Source organism: Choloepus didactylus, chromosome 18, assembly GCF_015220235.1.
Source record: "Choloepus didactylus isolate mChoDid1 chromosome 18, mChoDid1.pri, whole genome shotgun sequence".
In the NCBI taxonomy this organism is placed as follows: Eukaryota; Metazoa; Chordata; class Mammalia; order Pilosa; family Megalonychidae; genus Choloepus; species Choloepus didactylus.
Genome location: NC_051324.1, coordinates 9,663,338 through 9,681,149, shown reverse-complemented (window position 1 = coordinate 9,681,149; position 17,812 = coordinate 9,663,338). Strand labels below are relative to the sequence as shown.

The window sequence follows — 17,812 nt, the reverse complement described above, 5'->3', positions numbered from 1 at the left end:
TATCCCTTTGTAGTTTTCAGTGTATTGGAATAGCTAGAAGGAAATACCTGAAACTGTTGAACTGCAACCCAGTAGCCTTGATTCTTGTAGACAACTGTGTAACTATGTAGCTTACGCGGTGTGTCTGTGATTGTGAAACTTTGTGGCTCATCCTCCCTTTGTCCAGTGCATGGACAGATGAGGAGAAAAATGGGAACAAAAATTAAATGAATAATAGGGGGAATGGGGGGGAGGATGGGATGTTTTGGGTGTTCTTCTTTACTTGTATTTTTATTCTTATTTAAAATTTTTTAGAGTAATGAAAATGTTCAAAAATTCATTTTGGTGATGAACACACAACATATGATAGTACTGTGAACAATTGATTGTACACTGTGGATGACTGTAGGGCATGTGAATATATCTCAATAAAACTGAATAAAAAAATAAACAGTTAAAAAATCCAGGCACATTTAAAATGACAGGAAAAACAAATTCAATGTAGCAAATTTAACATTAGAAAAAAAATTAAAGTGAGAAAATAACTTAAGGGAAAAACAGAGTTTTAGTATATGCATTTATGAAAGGAATGCTGAATGGATTAAAGGCCTAAATGAGAGAAATCAGAACGATGAATGTGAAGGTGAAAAATGTAGGACAGTATCTTTTTAACCTCGGAGTCGGGGGTGGAGGTGGTAAGAGGGATTCTTAAATAAGATCTGCGAAACACATTGTAAACAGGGAAAATCTCATGAATTCGATTATATCGAAATTAAGGATTTCTGTTCAAAAAATGATACCAGAAACAGAGTTTAACAGATGGGTGACAGACTGAGCAAGGATATTTCCAGCATGAAAATCAACAAAGGTTTACTAACCATTAGATACAAGACACTCCTGACAACCAGAAAGAACAAGACAGGAAACTGAAGAGAAAAATGGGCCAAGGATGTTAAGGAAACATTAATTCTAAGCTTCAAATGCTTTCATTTGACTTTGGTTAAGATTGTAGCTGAAATCAGATGTCATGAGAGAACCTTGAGAAGACAGCACTTTTGAAGATACAAAGCATTAGTCTTGCTCCCAGCCCTGGAGATGGGTCTAGCAGAAAGGGAGCCTCTCAACACCCCTTCATTTTCTGGTTTTCACCCTTCCAGTGGCATCTCCACCTTTCTTCACTACAAAGGATCAGGGTTGGGAATCCTACGCCCAATCCCACAAGCCTCAGTTCCAAAAGCCAAATTCGAGCAGAGACAAATCCTCCCTCCATTACACCTGTCTCTTTCCAGTGTGTAAATCCCAGTGCTTGGTCCCAATTTGCTTCTAGTAATGGTGCCGTGTGCTCTTCTCTCCAAGCTCACCCCTACTTAAATTCCTTTGCTCACAATGAGACAAAAATTTCTGGGCACCAATCGACAGAGAAGAGTTAAGTTTTTTTTTTAATAAAATTCTTTCATTTTCTAAATGTTCCTTTAGTTCCCATCCAAGACAGGGCTAACCAAATTCAGATATTACCCACACCACCTGTGGCTGTCCGTGGAAGACAGGATTTCTTCAAATGTCGAAATGTTCTAAGCCTCCAAGTTCAGATGGGTCCCTAGTGCCAGGGACGGACACAGAGAGGTCTGTCTGCTGCTCACAGCCGAGCTCTGAGAGCAAGGGGCGGGGGGTGGGGTGGCTGTTGTGAAGGGGGAAGGCATTCAAGTCCTTCTTACAACTTCAACTTTCTTTCGATAGAAACAGTGGGCCCCCCGTGACTTCCATTCCTGATTCTCCAACCTCATTTAAGACAGGTTCATTGGTGATATCCAATCATAGCTCTCTGACATAATTCAGGTCATGGAGGGGCAAGATTCTTGCTATTCTCTAATAGATACCGTTGAGTAAAATAAAATGGGTACTGCCTTGGGCATTGGTAGGAAGACCCTGTTGTAGTTTGCTAATGCTGCCAGAGTGCAAAACACCAGAAATGGATTAGCTTTTATAAAAGGGGTTTTATTTGGTTACACAGTTACAGTCTTAAGGCCATAATGTGCCCAAGGTAAGGCATCAGCAGTCAGGTTCCTTCACTGGAGGATGGCCAATGGTGTCCGGAAAACCCCTTTTAGCTGGGAAGGCACGTGGCTGGCGTCTGCTCCAGAGTTCTGGTTTCAAAATGGCTTTCTCCCAGGACATTCTTCTCTAGGCTTCAACTTCTCTCCAAAATGTCACTCTCAGTTGCTCTGGGGGCGTTTGTCCTCTCTTAGCTTTTCTGGAGCAAAAGTCTCCCACACAAAGCCAGCTCAAGCCATAGCATGGGAGGGAGGCCTGTTTTTGGCACCTGTTCCTTGGATTTTTCTGCAGCTCCGAGAGCCAAAGGGACTTCAGGGGGCCAGCCTCGCCCTGAGCTAGAGCTTTGGGAAGAGCACAGGACCAGGCTGACCCCAGGAAGCGCGTTGGAGAGTTTTCCCAGTGTATTTGGTGCCCCTGCTGGAGAAGCTTCCGCAGCCCTGGTCTAATCCCTCTCCCCGCTCCTGTCTTGGTTGCTTTAGGAAACCCTCTTCAGCCCCAGCTAATCTCCCTCTCACCCCCATGGGGAGGGAGAAATGGCTTCTCGGTTCCATGAGGATGTCCCTACCCCTGCAAAGTGGGGGCTGCGGATGAAATGCCAGTGCTTTCCACAACAGACCCCCAAGCCGGAGCCCCCATCCACAGGCACACAATTCCAGCCCCAAAGATTCCCCCTCTGCTTCCTCCCACCACCTCCTCGACCCTGGCTTTGAGGAGGGCAGAAGGGTGGCTTAGGGCCAAGGCTTGGGGTTCAATGTGGTCTCTCTGCATGAGTGACTTGCACAAGGGGTCATATCATGAGCTTCATTTCTGTAGGAGAAGAAACCTCACCATGTCACATTGCTGTCACAAACCGCAGACTCCCAGGATCGGAAGGGACTTCAGCCTCGCCCCTCTCATATCTCCAAGTCACTTTCCAGCCAGGCTTGCAGAGAGAGTAAAGTTTCATGGCTGGATATTGCCAATGTCTTTTCTACATCACATGTATCCCCAAAAGGTGGTGCTTCCAGTCTCAGCATCAGCAACTGTAGGGGAGCCAGCAGGAGGGGGACCTTTGCTTTTTGCTGTATTTTCTATGAGTCTGTGAGCATACATTGGCCTCCAGGTTTTGGATGGGTGGTTTCATGGGCTCCTGTTCTGCAGACATCCCCCACCTCACTGTATGGGTACAAAACTGCCAGCATCATCCATGGTCCCCGATAGCTCCTTATTCTCTACCCCCTGCCTCATTATCAAGGGCTGTAGAATTGATTCCACTTCTGCAACTCCTTCACGTACATGATCTCGTCATCTGATCCTCATGCTTTTTTAGGCTCCTGCCCCTTCCCACCTGTGCAATTGCAGTGGTCTGCCCAGGACAGGCCTCCCAGACCACAGTCCCTGCTGCCCCTTTGGCCCAAGGCTCACGCAACCAGACAGAGTCAAAACCCTCAGTGGCTCCTGCTGGCTACTAAAATCTTCCCTTCCTGGGGGCTGCATGGTTACAGAAGAGGGACCAAGGACTGTTGTCAGATCTGGATTCACCATCTAATAGCCATGATCCTGGGCAGCTAAGTCAGTTAACTTCTCTGAGCCTCTGTTTCCCCTGCTGTCAGATGAGCATTAGCGTTGTTGTGAGAATTACGAGTGTTACTGTAAGCAGAGCATTACACACACAGATGCCCGGCATGGTCCCCCAGTGGGAGTTCCCTTTTCCTCTGGTTGACATTTGGGTCTCCACAGCGTGGCTCCGTCCCACATCTCTGACCTTATTTTCCATGGTTCTCCGTAGGAAATCCGTATGGAGACAAACTTAGTGTTTTGTCCCTGCCATGCCTCTGCCTCTGATCATCGTTCCCTTGCCAGTAATCAATTTAACAAAGAGGTTGAGGGTATGGACTCTGAGGTCAGATAGACCTGGTTTTGAATTGTAACCTTTCTGAGCCCTTCCTTACACCTCACCTGTAAAATAAGGTCATAATAATACCTACCGCATAAGTTGATGCTTGGACTTAATGAGATAAGCGCTGTCAAGTTCTCAATATGATGCCCAGATTTTCTGGCCATTCTATGCTTGTGGGAACCCAAACCTGCCATGGAGACCCTACGCTGCTAAGTTCAAAAGGTCACACAGGGAGAACCCAAGAAGGCAGCTAGGTGAGACAGGGCAAGAAAACACCTCCGTGAAAAATACTAGATAAAAGCCAGAAAGTGACCCAGAACACCAGTTCCAGCAATGCACCAGCTGGACAAGGTCTGCTAAATCCACAGGGAACGTGCATTTGGTGAAACTGGGAGTCTGCATTCTGAAACCAGTGAGTGAGCCAGCTGAAAGTCCAGCGGCCGCACTGAGGTATGGGGAAACCATGGGTTGGCGTTTGGAGATGAACTAGTTATTTAAAAAAAAAAAAAAACTGGGACCAACTGTGGATACAATGGTGAGAACTGCACAGTGAAGCACGGCAGGAGCGGGCTCTCCCAACGCCTCGGTATCTGGCATGGAGGATAGCCCTACCCACACCCACTGCTGATTGCCTTGGAGCCGGGGGGGCAGAAGGGAGCCAAAAGGAGAAAGAAACCACGCCCCTTGCAACCATCTCCCCGGCGGGTGGGGACACTCCTGCCCAGGGCCGGACCCATAGCCCAGAGCTGCGCCAAGAAACCCAGTGTGATGGGGAGTGTTTCCCGCAGCACCGCGCACACGCCACAATATCAGCCGTGGACAGTGGCCTTTAGTGTACCCACAGCTAACTGTCCAGGAGCTGGGAAGGTGGAGCTGTGCGAAGAGGGGGAAATTAACTTGCCCCATTCAACCATCTTTACAGCAGGCTGGGAACGCCCCTGCAAGGCCCGACAGCCCAGGGCTTCCCTGGAGGGCCGGCGCACACTTGTGACATGGCACAGCCTCCCCTCAGCAGAGGTCCTGGAAGAGCGCGGCTGAGAAGGGGGGACCTGCTTGGAAATCCCAGGGACTTGTGGGTCAGCGGAAGAGATGATCTGTGGCAGGACTGAGTTGAAGGCTTGGACTCTTGCCATAGTCTTAAATCTCCAGGAACACCTAGGAGGTTTGATTATTACAGCTGCCCTGCCTCCCTAACCACTCAGGCACATGCCCCACATTCAGGGCAGACAGCACCAACAACACACCCAAACTCGGTGCACCAATTGGACCCCACAAGAATCAGACCCCCACACACCACAAAGACAAAGCTGGGGAGAACTGACTTGAGGGGAACAGGTGACTCATGGACGCCATCTGCTGGTTAGTTAGAGAAAGTGTACGCCACCAAGCTGTAGATCTGACAAATTAGATATTGGTATTTTTTATATCCTGAAAGAACCCCATCAAGTAAAGCAAATGCCAAGAGGCCAAAACAACAGAAAATCTTAAAGCATATGATAAAACCAGACGATATGGAGAACCCAAACCCAAACACCCAAATCAAAAGATCAGAAGAGACACAGTACTTGGCACAATTAATCAAAGAACTGAAGTCAAACAATGAGAGCATGGCACGGGATATAAAGAACAAGAAGAAGAGCAGGATATAAAGGATATAAAGGACATAAAGAAGACCCTAGAAGAGCATAAAGAAGATATTTCAAGAGTAAATAAAAAAAATAGATCTTATGGAAATAAAAGAAACTGTTGGCCAAATTAAAAAGACATTGGATACTCATAATACAAGATTAGAGGAAGTTGAACAATGACTCAGCATCCTCAAGGTCCACAGAATGGAAAATGAAAGAACAAAAGAAAGAATGGGGAAAAAAATCGAAAAAATTGAAATGGATCTCAGGGATACAGTAGATAAAATAAAATATTCAAATTTAAGACTCATTGGTGTCCCAGAAGGGGAAGAGAAGGGTAAAGGTCTAGAAAGAGTATTCAAAGAAATTGTTGGGGAAAACTTCCCAAACCTTCTACACAATATAAATATACAAAGCATAAATGCCCAGCAAACTCCAAATAGAATAAATCCAAATAAACCCATTCCAAGACATATTCTGATCAGACTGTCAAATACTGAAGACAAGGAGCAAGTTCTGAAAGCAGCAAGAGAAAAGCAATTCACCATGTACAAAGGAAACAACATAAGACTAAGTAGTGACTGCTCAGCGGCCACCATGGAGGTGAGAAGGCAGTGACATGACATATTTAAAATTCTGAGAGAGAAAATTTCCAGCCAAGAATAGTTTATCCAGCAAAGCTCTCCTTCAAATTTGAGGGAGAGCTTAAATTTTTCACAAACAATGCTGAGAGATTTTGCTAATAAAAGACCTGCCCTACTTCAGATACTAAAGAGAGCCCTACCGACAGAGAAACAAAGAAAGGAGAGAGAGAGATAGAGAAATTTAACAGACATATATGGAACATTACATCCCAAGTCACCAGGACACACATTATTATCTAGTGATCATGGATCTTTCTCCAGAATAGACTATATGCTGGGACATAAAACAAGCCTCAATAAATTAAAAAAAAAATTGAATTTATTCAAAGCACATTCTCTGACCACAATGGAACACAAATAGAAGTTAATAACCATCAGAGACTTAGAAAATTCACAAACACCTGGAGGGTAAAAATTAGGGGGAGATAAAAACATTCCTGGATAATCAAAAGCCGAGGGACTTTGTCACCAGTAGATCAGTGCTATAAGAAATGCTAAAGGGAATTGAACAGGCTGAAAGGAAGGGACACTAAACAATTGACTGAAACCACATGAAGGAATAAAGATTTCCAGTAAAGATCCCATGGTAAATATAAATACCAACACTACTGTATTTTTGGTTTGTAACTCCACTATTTACTTCCTACAGGATCTAAAATATATAAACTGTAATGATAAATCAGTGGTTTGGGACTTAACGTAAGATATGTAATTTTTGACAAGAACTACATAAAGGTGGGGGAATGGAGGAGTATAGGAACATAGTTTATGTGTCCTATTGAAGTTAAGTTGATATCAAAGAAAAAACAAGATTGTTATAGATTTAAGATGTTAAATTTAAGCCCCATGGTAAACACAAAGAAAGTATCAGAGAATATGACCTTTGAGATGAAAAGTAGAGTATGGGTTATGAGAAGTGGGGGAAGGGGCAATGTGGAATTAAGAAATGAGTGCAGGGCTTCTGTCTGGGGTGAAGGGAAATTTCTAGTAATGGATAGTGGGAAGGTGATGGCATTGCAACATTCTGAATGCGATTAATCCCACTAATGGAATGCTAGGAAGGGGTTGGAATGGGAAGATTTAGGCTGTATATATGTTTCCACAAGTGGAAAAAAAAAAAAAAAAAAAAGACAGTCTAAATAGTCAACGACAATTAAATGCCAAGGATGATCCTGGATGGGGTTCTGAGGATGGAGGAGAGGAGGCTCAAAGGGACACAGTTGGGACAGAAGAAAAAAAAGGAAATATAGAATATAATCTTTGTATCAATGTTGAATTTCTTGAATTTCTTAGCTGCGCTTAATGGGAATGCATAAAAGAATATTCTTGTTCATGGGAAATGTACATGTGAATTACATTGTTTGTTCAAGGATGTGTGCAGCTTGCTCTCATATGTTCAGACGGCAGAGCAATAGATGATGGATGATAGATAGGGAGGGAGGAAGGAAGGGAGGGAAAGAAAGAAAGGGTGGTGTGGCAGGATGTTAAAGTTGGTGGATCAGGGTATCGGGGGGGGGTTGGGGTATGCTGGAGTTCTGTGTATGGGGTTTGTATTGTTTTTGCAACTGTTCCTGTAAGTTTGAATTTATCTCAAAATAAAATTTAAAAAAAAGCTCACACAGGGAACTACTAATGTCGGTGCTTTCCAAAGCGTCTTCTACAGAACACGAGTTCTGCAAGATAGTAGTTGATGGTACCTGGAGGAAGGTTGTGATACCAAATATATAAGGAGAATTGTAGGTCAGAGGTAAACAGGTTTCTTTATCCCAGGGCTTTCCAGAGCCCTTAATATGCTAGCATGTAAGTTTCCAAGACATGGCAATAATTGACATCACTTTTCAGAGTTGTTTGGCCACAGAGTCCTGTTTTTAAATTCCTCCCTCTCTAACCTCAATAGGATTGAGTGTTCTACAAAACTCACTTTGGAAATAATAGTCTAAGTAAATCTGAACATAAAGGTTAATGGCTCATTCAATATTTGCTCTCCTCTTAGCTGGACTCAATGTCTCTGATAGCCAGAAGGCAGGGAGCTAAGACCCTCAGTTACTTCTGACTTTATAAGGCTTAACTGACTTACCAGCTAGAGTAGTTAATAGAGTAAAAATCACAATATGAATCTCTCTCTGACCCGGCTCTTCCTGCAATGTGCAGGTTCATTTCATAATCTCCGTGTGGGTTTTTTTCTGAATATCCTAACACTCAGTGATCTCTCCTGCTCCTGGCTTTTTGAAGTCTCACTCATTGAACATCGCACGTGATGTTTAGCTGTCCTATCTGGTTCTGTTTGCCTGTATGTTTTCTGTTAGGGCCTTCCCTTCTCAATAGTCAACTTAGTTCCCAGGCTGGCTTCGTCATAATAGCAAAATGCAGTTCAAGGCTTCACATTTGCACAGACATTGCGTGTACCATTGGCCCCCTTATTCCCAGAGAGAATTTCCATTGAGGGTTATTCTGATAGAACAGCATCGTTCCCACGCTCGTCTCCATCCAGTAGTTGTGGCCAGAGGAATGAATTGTGCCAAATGGCTAAAAAGCCACTAGAGGGTGGCATTAGTTACCCGGGGAGCACCTGGGAGGCATCAGGTACTGTCGGAAGGAGGTGCTAGATGCAGAATCTGGCAGGAACCGTAAGTTGCACCTCCCTAGATTCCTAAGGTTTAGCCCCACACCCTGAAAACTGTCACAGCCTTGCTCAGCAGATACTCATGGGTGGAATGTTGATGAGGAGAGAGTTTGAACTCCTGTGTTCTTGTGTTTTCCTTAAGGATCTTCCCCAGTGTCTCCCCTGTACCCTCACTCGGAACTCATTGTCCTCTAGCACAGCCTCTGGTTTCTGTTGACTCCCCTCCAGGGCATCACTGGCATAAAGACAAAAGCCTGAAAGATTGAATGAGAAGAAGAAAAAAAAAGGGGGGGGGGGAGCTTGTGATAGCAAGGACACTGATCATGGAGTAAAAGGAAGGCAAAAATGGAAAGAAATTATCCAAATTTGGGTCATCGGCAAGATACTTGGTGGAAAATCCCTCTTGAGCAGGTGAGGGGGTGTTTTGGGGGAATCCATGGAAAGTGACTGAGCATGGAAAATCTGATGTGCGTCTTTTAGGGGACAGCATTTGTGGAATTCATCAGATTATGAAAGGAGACTATGAGCCCCCAAATGTTGAAAAGTGTCCTTCGGAACAAAAAATCTGACAGGGTCACAGGGGCAACGGTAGGGCCAACTTTAGGAGAAATAAAAAAGAAGATCATGTTCAGGAAGAGGCCTGGTATTCCTACCAGGATATACTGTCAGTAAGCCTCTTGTTTACACACATGATGTAGGACACCATGCGGTGGCAGCAAACGGAACAGGAGGAGCCACTTTGTTTAAACAAAGTAATTTGCATTTCAGGTCGCCTTCCAGAATTTTATATACCTTGAAACCAGTCAGTCACCTCAGCATTTTCCCACAGAGGCCGTGTCCTGGTGCAAGGAATAGAATTCTCAGAGAGGCTCGTCCGGCTCAGTGCTTTATCTTGAGGCCTGTGGTATGTGAAACTCTCCAAGACAGAAAGTCATTTTGTCTTTTTGGCTTTTTCTTGAAAGCACCACTCTGATCTGAACGTGCTGAGGCTGTTTTGTTCTTGCTCACTTCTTTGCTACTGATTAATCTTCAAAAGCACAGTACAGTGAAAAGATACTCAACATCAATTATTAGGGAACTGCAAATTAAAACCACAATGTGATGCTACTGCACACCTATTAGAAGGGCTACAATTAAAAAGACCGACCACACCAAGTGTTGGTGAAGACGTAGAGCACCTGGAGCTCTCATGCCCTGGGAATGGGAATACAAAATGCTGCAACCACTTTGGAAAACTATTTACCAGTTTTTTTAAAAGGTTAAACATACACATACCATGTGATCCAGACATTCTGCTCCTAGGTGTTTGCCCAACTGAAATGCAAGCATATGTCCACACAAGACTTGAACATGAATATTTAGAGAAGCTTTATTTGTAAAAGCCCCAAACTGAAAACAACCCAATGTCCATCAATAGGTGAATGGACAAACAAAGTGTGGTCTATCTATATAGTGGAATACTACTCAGCAATAAAAAGGAATGAACTGTTGATACACTCAGCAACATGGGTGGCTCTCAAAATAATAATCCCGAGTGAAAGAAGTTAGGAAGCCAAAGAGTACATATGTAGACTAAAAATTAAAACAAACCAGGGAAAAGAACCCACAGTGACAGAGCAGATTGGGCCAGGGTGGAGGAGGAGGAAAGCAGGGATTACAAAGAGGAAGGAGGAAATTCTGGGGATGACAGATGTGTGCTCACTATCTTGATTGTGGAGATGGTTTAACAGGTGTATATATGTTAAAATTTATCAAACTCAACAATTTAAATATATGCAGCTTATTATATATGAACTCTGCATCATTAAAGCTATTTTTTGAAAAGGGCTCAGTGCAATCCTTACTTGTCATGACCCTTTCCAGAGCCTTCCACGTTTTACCCACAGTCTACAGAACCAAGGCTGTCCGTGATCCGGTCCCAGGATATCCCTCCAGCCTTGCCTTCCACGACTGTCCTGCACAAACCCTTTGCTCCAGCCAAACGCTACTTCTTGTTGTTCTCCAAGTATACGGCATGCTTTTTCCCACCTCTGTAGCATGGAATGTCCTCCCTTGAGTTACCACCCGCTCTCTACCTGTCAGAGGTTTACCCACCCTCAAAGGCTTAGCTTAAATGTCATCTCCTCCATGGAACCATCCTTGAGTTCTTGAGTCAGAAATGATCTTTCCCTTTCCTAAACCCCTGTAGTGCTTCTCGTGTGGCATTTTCCACTCTATCCTCTGCTTCCTGTGTATGTGTGTAAGTACACAGGTAGGTCTCCCTGTTAGAACATTAGCTTCCTGAAGGTAGGGACTGTGTATTTTATTCATCCTTGTATTTCCCATGGCAAGTAGCACAATTCTGTACCAATAGAGGGCGGTCAAACATTAAGTAGCCCAAACACAATTTTCCCAGCATCTGTCCCATAAAAATCTTAGGTCTTTGAACCATTCTATCACTCAGTTTTCTTCTTCCTCTTCTCCGCTCTCCCCTCTCCTCCTGCTCGCCTCTTTTTCCTTCTTCCTCTTCTTTGGGCTAAAGCACACTTACTAATTTAACTCTTTTTCAGCCAAGAAAAGAGTTAAATTCTCATCCTTTTGTTAGTTAGGAAGACAAACATGGGTTTGCATTTTGGTATTGTATGCTTTGTCTACATAATAAATACTATGTACTTTATCCAGTAAGTTTCAAGTAATAGCTGCCTTAAATCTTAATGTTTAATTCCCCCCTTTTTTCTCCAGTTTCCTAGCCACAGGGCACAGTCATTAAAATCTGGGCTCTGAAGCCACCAGGCTGGGTCTGAATTCCCTAGCTGTGTGACCTCAAGCAAGTTACTTAGTCACCAGTTTTGTCATCTGTAAACTGAAGGTGTGAACAGTGATTGCATCCTAAGACTGTTTTGAGGATTAAATGTGCTAGTACATGTAAGGTGTTTAGAATAGTGCCTCGCATACAGATTCATTTTGCTGTACACTGGAAGCATTTAGCAAAGTGGTGAGACATCCAGGCTTGGAAAGGATACGCAAGCAGATGAGTGCTTGGCTAGCTGCAGAGTCATCTGGAGATTGCATTAAAAATACAGATCTCTGGGCCCCAACGGAGAAGTTCTAATGGAACCCAGGAATCTGCCTTTTTGGATATGCTCCTCAGGTGGGCTGGATGGAGTGCCAGGTGTGGGAGCTCCTGGGTTAGCAGAAAATGCACTAAATTTGAGGTGAGAGGATCAGGGCACTGGTGATGTTTCTGTCAGTGACTCAAGGTATGACTTTTCCAAGACTCTGTTTCTCATTTCTAAAATGTAGATAAAAAATCTAATTTATTCACAGGGTTGCTGCAGGGGCAAATTGTTAAAGTAATTTCTGTGGGGCAGCTGGCATGCTGCAGTAAAAGGAACACAGGCTTTCCAGTAAGACAGACCTAGATGTGAATTCCACTTCTGAGGCTGTGGCAGACACTGCTTGTTGATGATCCAATATCCAGCCTCCTCTTTTTGCTTGGGGTATAAATGTGCCCAGCTGACAATATACCCGCTTCCCAGACTCCCTTGCAGCTGGGGTGGCCATGTGACATGGTTCGCTCAGCAGTCTGCTGAGGACTTCTGGGAAGGATTTTGGTCTTCTGATAGAGGGACTCGTTTTTGTATGTCCCTTTGCCCAAGTGTCCCTCTTCTTCCTGCCTGGAACAGGGACGCAAGGTCTGGGGGTGCAGCAGCCATCTTATTATGAGAGTGCAAATATGGGATGGAGGCTTCAAGCTGAGGCTGATGGAGTGAGTGGCGAAAAGATTCTAGGGCCCAGTGGCATCGTCGAGCAGGTGCACCAGCTCTGGGCTGCCGACCCCTAGATTTGTTATGTGAGAGAAATGAATCCCTAATTGTTTAAGGCAGAGATGATTTTTTTTCCTTTTGGTTATTTGTAACCGGAAGCTTCCTAGCCAATAACCTGTCCATTAGGGAGTGGTGAGAATTAAGAAAGAATAAATATAAAGATCCAGGCACCACCACTTCTGACCCAATAGGCACTCACGTGTCTGTTCCCCTTCACCGGCTATGAGACCTTTTCTGCATTTGTAAAATGAGGCTCCTTCTAATCCGACATTATATCTATCTGATTACGAGGTAGAAGAATTGGTTGCTGGGGACTGGCCTCTGGCATAAAGGCCCCTTCTCTGGGGGGGTGGGGGGAGTTCTGGGGGATTGGCATAGCAGCAGCAGCTTTCTTAAAACCCCCACCAAATGGCTACGCCCAAGGACAGTGAGTGTGGCCTGCTTCATGGAGACTGCTGCCCACCCCCCCATAAATCTCCGTGAGCTCTTGTGAGGTGCAGCATGCAAAATATGAGCCCAAAGGATGTGAAACTGTTCTTGCTCCGACGTAAATATACTGATTCTAAGGATCTTTTTCCTGGTGACACACGCATTGGAAAGGAAGAATGAAAACCTATTAACTTCCACCCTCCCCAGCACATGGGACTCTCCCCACTGCTTTCTCCTGTTGGAAAAAGAAGTAGCTGGTGTGATCGTGGGTGTCTATACCAGTGGGGAGACAGGGAGAGAAGGGTTTTGGTTCTCATGACTATTCTTACCTACCCACGGCACGGCTTTGACAGAATCAGCCTTATGACGCACGGGGATGGACGTGCCTCCTCTGAGTCAGCCATCCTCTTTGCCAACTGAACTGAAGGCAGGTCCCCGCTGCCTTCCTGACACCGCCAATGGGATCTGGTCATTTCAGCCATTGACAAATACAACAGCACCAGAGTCAAGACCACGAAGCTCCCACAAACCTTATACATCCAAATCAAGTGAATACAAAGAGAATTTCAAAAGGCAGAAGTATTCATCCTTCATTATTTAAAAAAGATCAAACAGCAAAAAGTTAAATCTTTTACTATAAAAGTAAAGAAAATCACACAACGAGACGCCTCTGCCGGGCCCTCGGCCCAGTCCTGTGGTCTCTCCCCCACGGCTCCTGCAGTCCAGTGCAGGGACTTGTCCACAGCCGGCTGCGTTCTGTCCAGCCCTCTGGCTCCTTCCCAAATCGGCCTGACCATCGTGACTTCCTCTCACCCCTTCCAGTCCGAGTGCTCCTCTCTCATGGCCTTCACCAGCCAGTCCCGTTCTGTCCCTTCCTCGGAGTCGCTGGTGTCACTCGCCTCCGTGGCCAGCAGCTTTGAGTAGTTGATCCTCCGCTCCTGGGGCAGCCTCGACTGGATGGTCAGGTACAAGGCCAGCCAGAGCAGCAGGGCCACGCAGCCGGCCCAGTAGAGCACCGGCAGGCCGAAGTGCATCCCCACGAAGCCCCCCATGAAGCTGCCCAGGCTCAACCCGCCCCCGTAAAAGTGGCCTCGGAACATGGCACCCAGAGGCCTCTCCGTTCCGGGGGTGGCCAGGTCCTCGATCGAGGCCCCCACTGCCCACCATAGGGCCCCGTTGCTGATGGCACCCAAGATCTGGATGGGGAGCACAGACCACCAGCTCCAGAGGAAAGAGTAGTAGAGCAGCTGCCCCGCGAGGCAGCTCAGCCCCAGTGCCACGGTGCCCACCCTGGACAGTTTCTTAAGCAACTTAGTTTTCAATGGATACAGGAGAATTTCCCCCAGCAAGCTGAGGGCAACAGCGAAACTCATGACCAGCTCGCCGCTGCCGTGGTCCTCCATGTGCCAGAACAGAAAGTTCTGCACAGTACTGGCAGTGGCCCCTATCAAAAAGACAGTGATGGCCAGGAGAATGAGGCGGGGGTCGCCCCCGATGAGAGACAGCGCTTTGACAGTTTTGTGTCTGGGCTCCCGCTGCCTGAAGATGGGGACGGGAAAGGCGATGCCCACCAGCGAGGCCAGCGTGCTGACCAGCGAGTAGCCATAGAAGTGCACCGCACCCCGGGGACGGCTTGTCGTCAGGAAGCAATCCAGGTGCCCCGCCAAGGCCGCGATGCCACACGTGCCCGCCGCCATGCCCAGCAGCCCCCAGACCCACAGGCTTCTGTAGCGGTCAGTGGCGTCCACGAAATCCAGGTACTCGTAAAGGCTGTCGTCTGCCACCTGCTGCAGGGGGGCTGTCAGCAGCTCCCAGAACACCAGGGACGCCAAAGAGAGGATGAAAGTCCGCGGCAAACCTTCCAGGGACAGGTCAAGGGCCTGGGCCGTCCCCTTGGTTGGACTTTCCAGCCCTGTGCCCCCGGGAAGTGACGGGAAGGCAGTATTGACCACCTCAACAGCACTTTCCCGGGGGTTCTCTTTCACCCCGGGAGTGACAGGCTGGAGGAGAACTCGGGACGTTGTCCTGGATCGTGCACCTGAGCCCACTAAGTGGCTGGGCAGCCGGCTCAGAGGCCCCTGGGCACTGTCACCGGGTTCTTTATTGAAGCCAGAAGCTTCCGCCATTCCAGCACTCCTCTTGGCTGGGAGGCTGGGGGCCCCCGCTGCGGGGTCCGCGGCAGAGTCTTGTGCTGGGGTGACGCTGGCAGGGGGTGCGACCCCCGGCGGCGGGCCTGTGGTGGCCCCGCCGCTGCTCGCATTACAGGAGCGAGACACCAGCTCTCCGTCCAGAGGCGGGACCAGGACCACCAGCAGGCTGGCGCCCACCGAGCCCAGCAGCGAGCCGATGAGCAGCGCCCTCCTCTTCTGGTAGCTCTCGGCCAGGAAGGCGCAGAAGGGGGCCCAGAAGGCGGCCACCAGGTGCTTGGTTCCCATGAGGACGCCCACCCAAGGCGCGGCCAAGCCCAGCTGCCTCAGGTAGAGGGTCAGGAAGGGGGTCACGCAGGCATCCCGGAGCCCGCACACCAGGTGGAAGAGCCTGGCCACCCCCAGCGCCCTGGGGATGTCCCACTGGGGGTTGGCGCTCATGGCTACCGCCCCGCCGCCACAGGCTCGGCGGAGAGGGACGCGGCGCCCTCCCGCGCGGGCCGTTCAGGGGGCGGCGGAGGGCGGCGGCCCCTTAACCCCCGGAGCGCGCGCAGCGATCGGCGCCGCGGACACGGGGTCAACGGCCGCTCCCCCCTCCCCCCCCCACGTCCGGCCGCCGGCCCGGAAGTGGCCCCGCCCCGAGGGGGTGCGGTGGGGGCGGGGCCGGCGCACCTGCGGGCTGCACCTGCCACTTCCGGCTACACCCTCTCCCCTCCCCACGCTGCGCCCGGGGCCCTCGGCGGCCGCCCCACCTGCCCGGGCACGCGCATCGGCGCGCGGGGCGCCCCCAGCTGGGCGGCTGGCTGGCCCGCGTCGCCCCCGCAACCTCGGCTCAGCCCCTGACCTGCTTCAGGCAAAGAAAACTGGGGGAGAGGTGGGGGCGTGCGGGGGGATCGAGGGCGCGTGGGGTTAAGGCTGCCCACGGTCCTCCCGCCCTCATCGGCTTCAGGTCTTTATGTCCCTCGATCAGTGGCCACCCTGTGACCCTCAGTGGCCGTCTCCGGCCACCCCAACTGGAATCGCAAGCCACCCACCTTCACACGCGCACTCCCCTTCCTGGCTTTATTTTTCTCCATAGCACTGCTCACCATCAAACACACTACTGGTTTCTGTTTCACATATTTGATCTTGTTTACTGCTCGTCTCCGTCAGAATCCAAGCTCCAGCGAGGCAGGTGATTTTGTCCCCAGGGTGATTTTTCCAGGGCCTTGAACTGTGCCACTGGAAGAGGTACCATGTGATGTGTTCCCCCACCCCTAACCTGGTCTTTTGGTTCTGGGAACTGGATCTGGACCATTTTCTTCCCTGTTTTACATTTGCATGTAAGGTTTTGAACTCACAAGCCAAGGACATGATGCCTGGCATTTCTGAAATTCCCCTGCATTCCCACCTCCCTTTGGGGACAAAGCCAGTCAGGAGAGTCTCTAGTTGAAGGTGAAGGAGGGGAGGAGGGACAGACAGACAGAACAGAGCCGTGAATACTGCACAAAACCGTCTCTTACCTGGCCTGAGTCGATGCACCAGATTCTATTAAGTACTGCCCCCCGATTTCTACTAAAATACAAATATCACTGGATCTTAGATGGATGCAGTAACACTTTAGTGTGCATTTAATTAATCTGACATTTTCCTCTCAACTGGAAGGGACCCCTGCCACAGAGTGGGTGTGGGGGGCAGTGGCCCCAAGAGAGGGAAGGGCCCAGACCCATGCATTATCCCCTAGGTGACCAGGCCCTGGTGAAAACAGCAGCTCTAACCTTGGTTTTAAGAGACGGGAGGGAAGCTTGAGTGGGAGAAGGGGGAATTTAAAACACATGAAGGAGTGGACATCTGTGGGGGAATCTGGCTGTGCATGTGCACTCATGGACCCTTCTCCCCCAAAGCCCTGTGGCCAGGCTCCTTGCGCCCCCAGGCACTGGCTGCCTCTCGGTCAGGGCCGGAAGCTGCCCCGGGGGGCCGGGGCCTGTGCTGGCTGCTGGTGGGAGGGGTGGGCACCGTAGTGTTTTCTTCCTTTTGGGCCCGCAGCACTGGGGCTCAGCTCCTCAGCTCCCCCGCTGCCCCCGCGGGCTTACTGGACGATGCCAGAGAACGTGTTGATGGGCATCAGGAGGGGTTTGGACTTGGCTTTGGTCACCTCCGTCTCCTTCTGCCGGTGTGAACTAAGCCACGGTGCCTTGGACTTGTGAGCCCCAGAACACGGCTCTGGGCAGGGAGCAACCTCGAATCTGTGGGTGGAGAGAGGCCAGTTCAGGCAACAGATCTCTGAGGGGTCAGCTCTGTCAGGGGCATTTTAAAGGTGGGCTTTGTATCATAGGGGGACAATGGAGGGGTTCCCCGCAGAGGGAAATGGGATTTGGGCAGAAAAAGTGCCCCTGGGCTTGGAGCTAACACCAGGACAGAAGGAGCTGCTGGACTTAATCACCCTGCACATTTGCCTTCCCTTATGCAAATACACCTGCCCAGGTGGAACTGGCAGAAAGGGTCACGTGTACTGGGGCACATGCCACAGAAGGTCAGCCTGTCCTGGGGGGGCCGGTGATGGCAGAGGGGGTGGCGGAGTTGGGTTGCAGTTGGAGTGGCTGTGTCAGAATCTCAAGAAGTTTTACATTTCAGCACCAGCCACTC

At 48.6% G+C, this 17,812-nt stretch overlaps 2 protein-coding genes across 5 annotated transcripts in view; both read right to left on the bottom strand.

The window, feature by feature from the left end:
* Positions 1-13,317: 13,317 nt before the first annotated feature.
* MFSD6L (major facilitator superfamily domain containing 6 like) lies at positions 13,318-15,687 on the bottom strand. The gene has a single exon (XM_037809570.1). It carries the CDS (start codon positions 15,626-15,628, stop codon positions 13,850-13,852), a length of 1,779 nt encoding a protein of 592 aa, XP_037665498.1. The 5' UTR covers positions 15,629-15,687; the 3' UTR covers positions 13,318-13,849.
* A 239-nt stretch (positions 15,688-15,926) lies between these two features.
* PIK3R6 (phosphoinositide-3-kinase regulatory subunit 6) overlaps positions 15,927-17,812 on the bottom strand; it is a 56,795-nt gene continuing 54,909 nt past the window's right edge. For 2 of the 4 annotated variants that reach the window (XM_037809524.1, XM_037809525.1), the window contains exon 20: positions 15,927-17,412. In XM_037809524.1, coding sequence (XP_037665452.1) covers positions 17,256-17,412 — 157 coding nt within the window. In that variant the 3' untranslated portion in view covers positions 15,927-17,255. The remainder of the gene's footprint in view (positions 17,413-17,812) is intronic. The other 2 variants (XM_037809526.1, XM_037809527.1) reach the window with 1 other exon arrangement.

Coding starts and splice junctions, on each gene's coding strand:
- MFSD6L (XM_037809570.1), bottom strand. CDS start 15,628: ATGAGCGCCAACCCCCAGTGGGACATCCCCAGGGCGCTGGGGGTGGCC.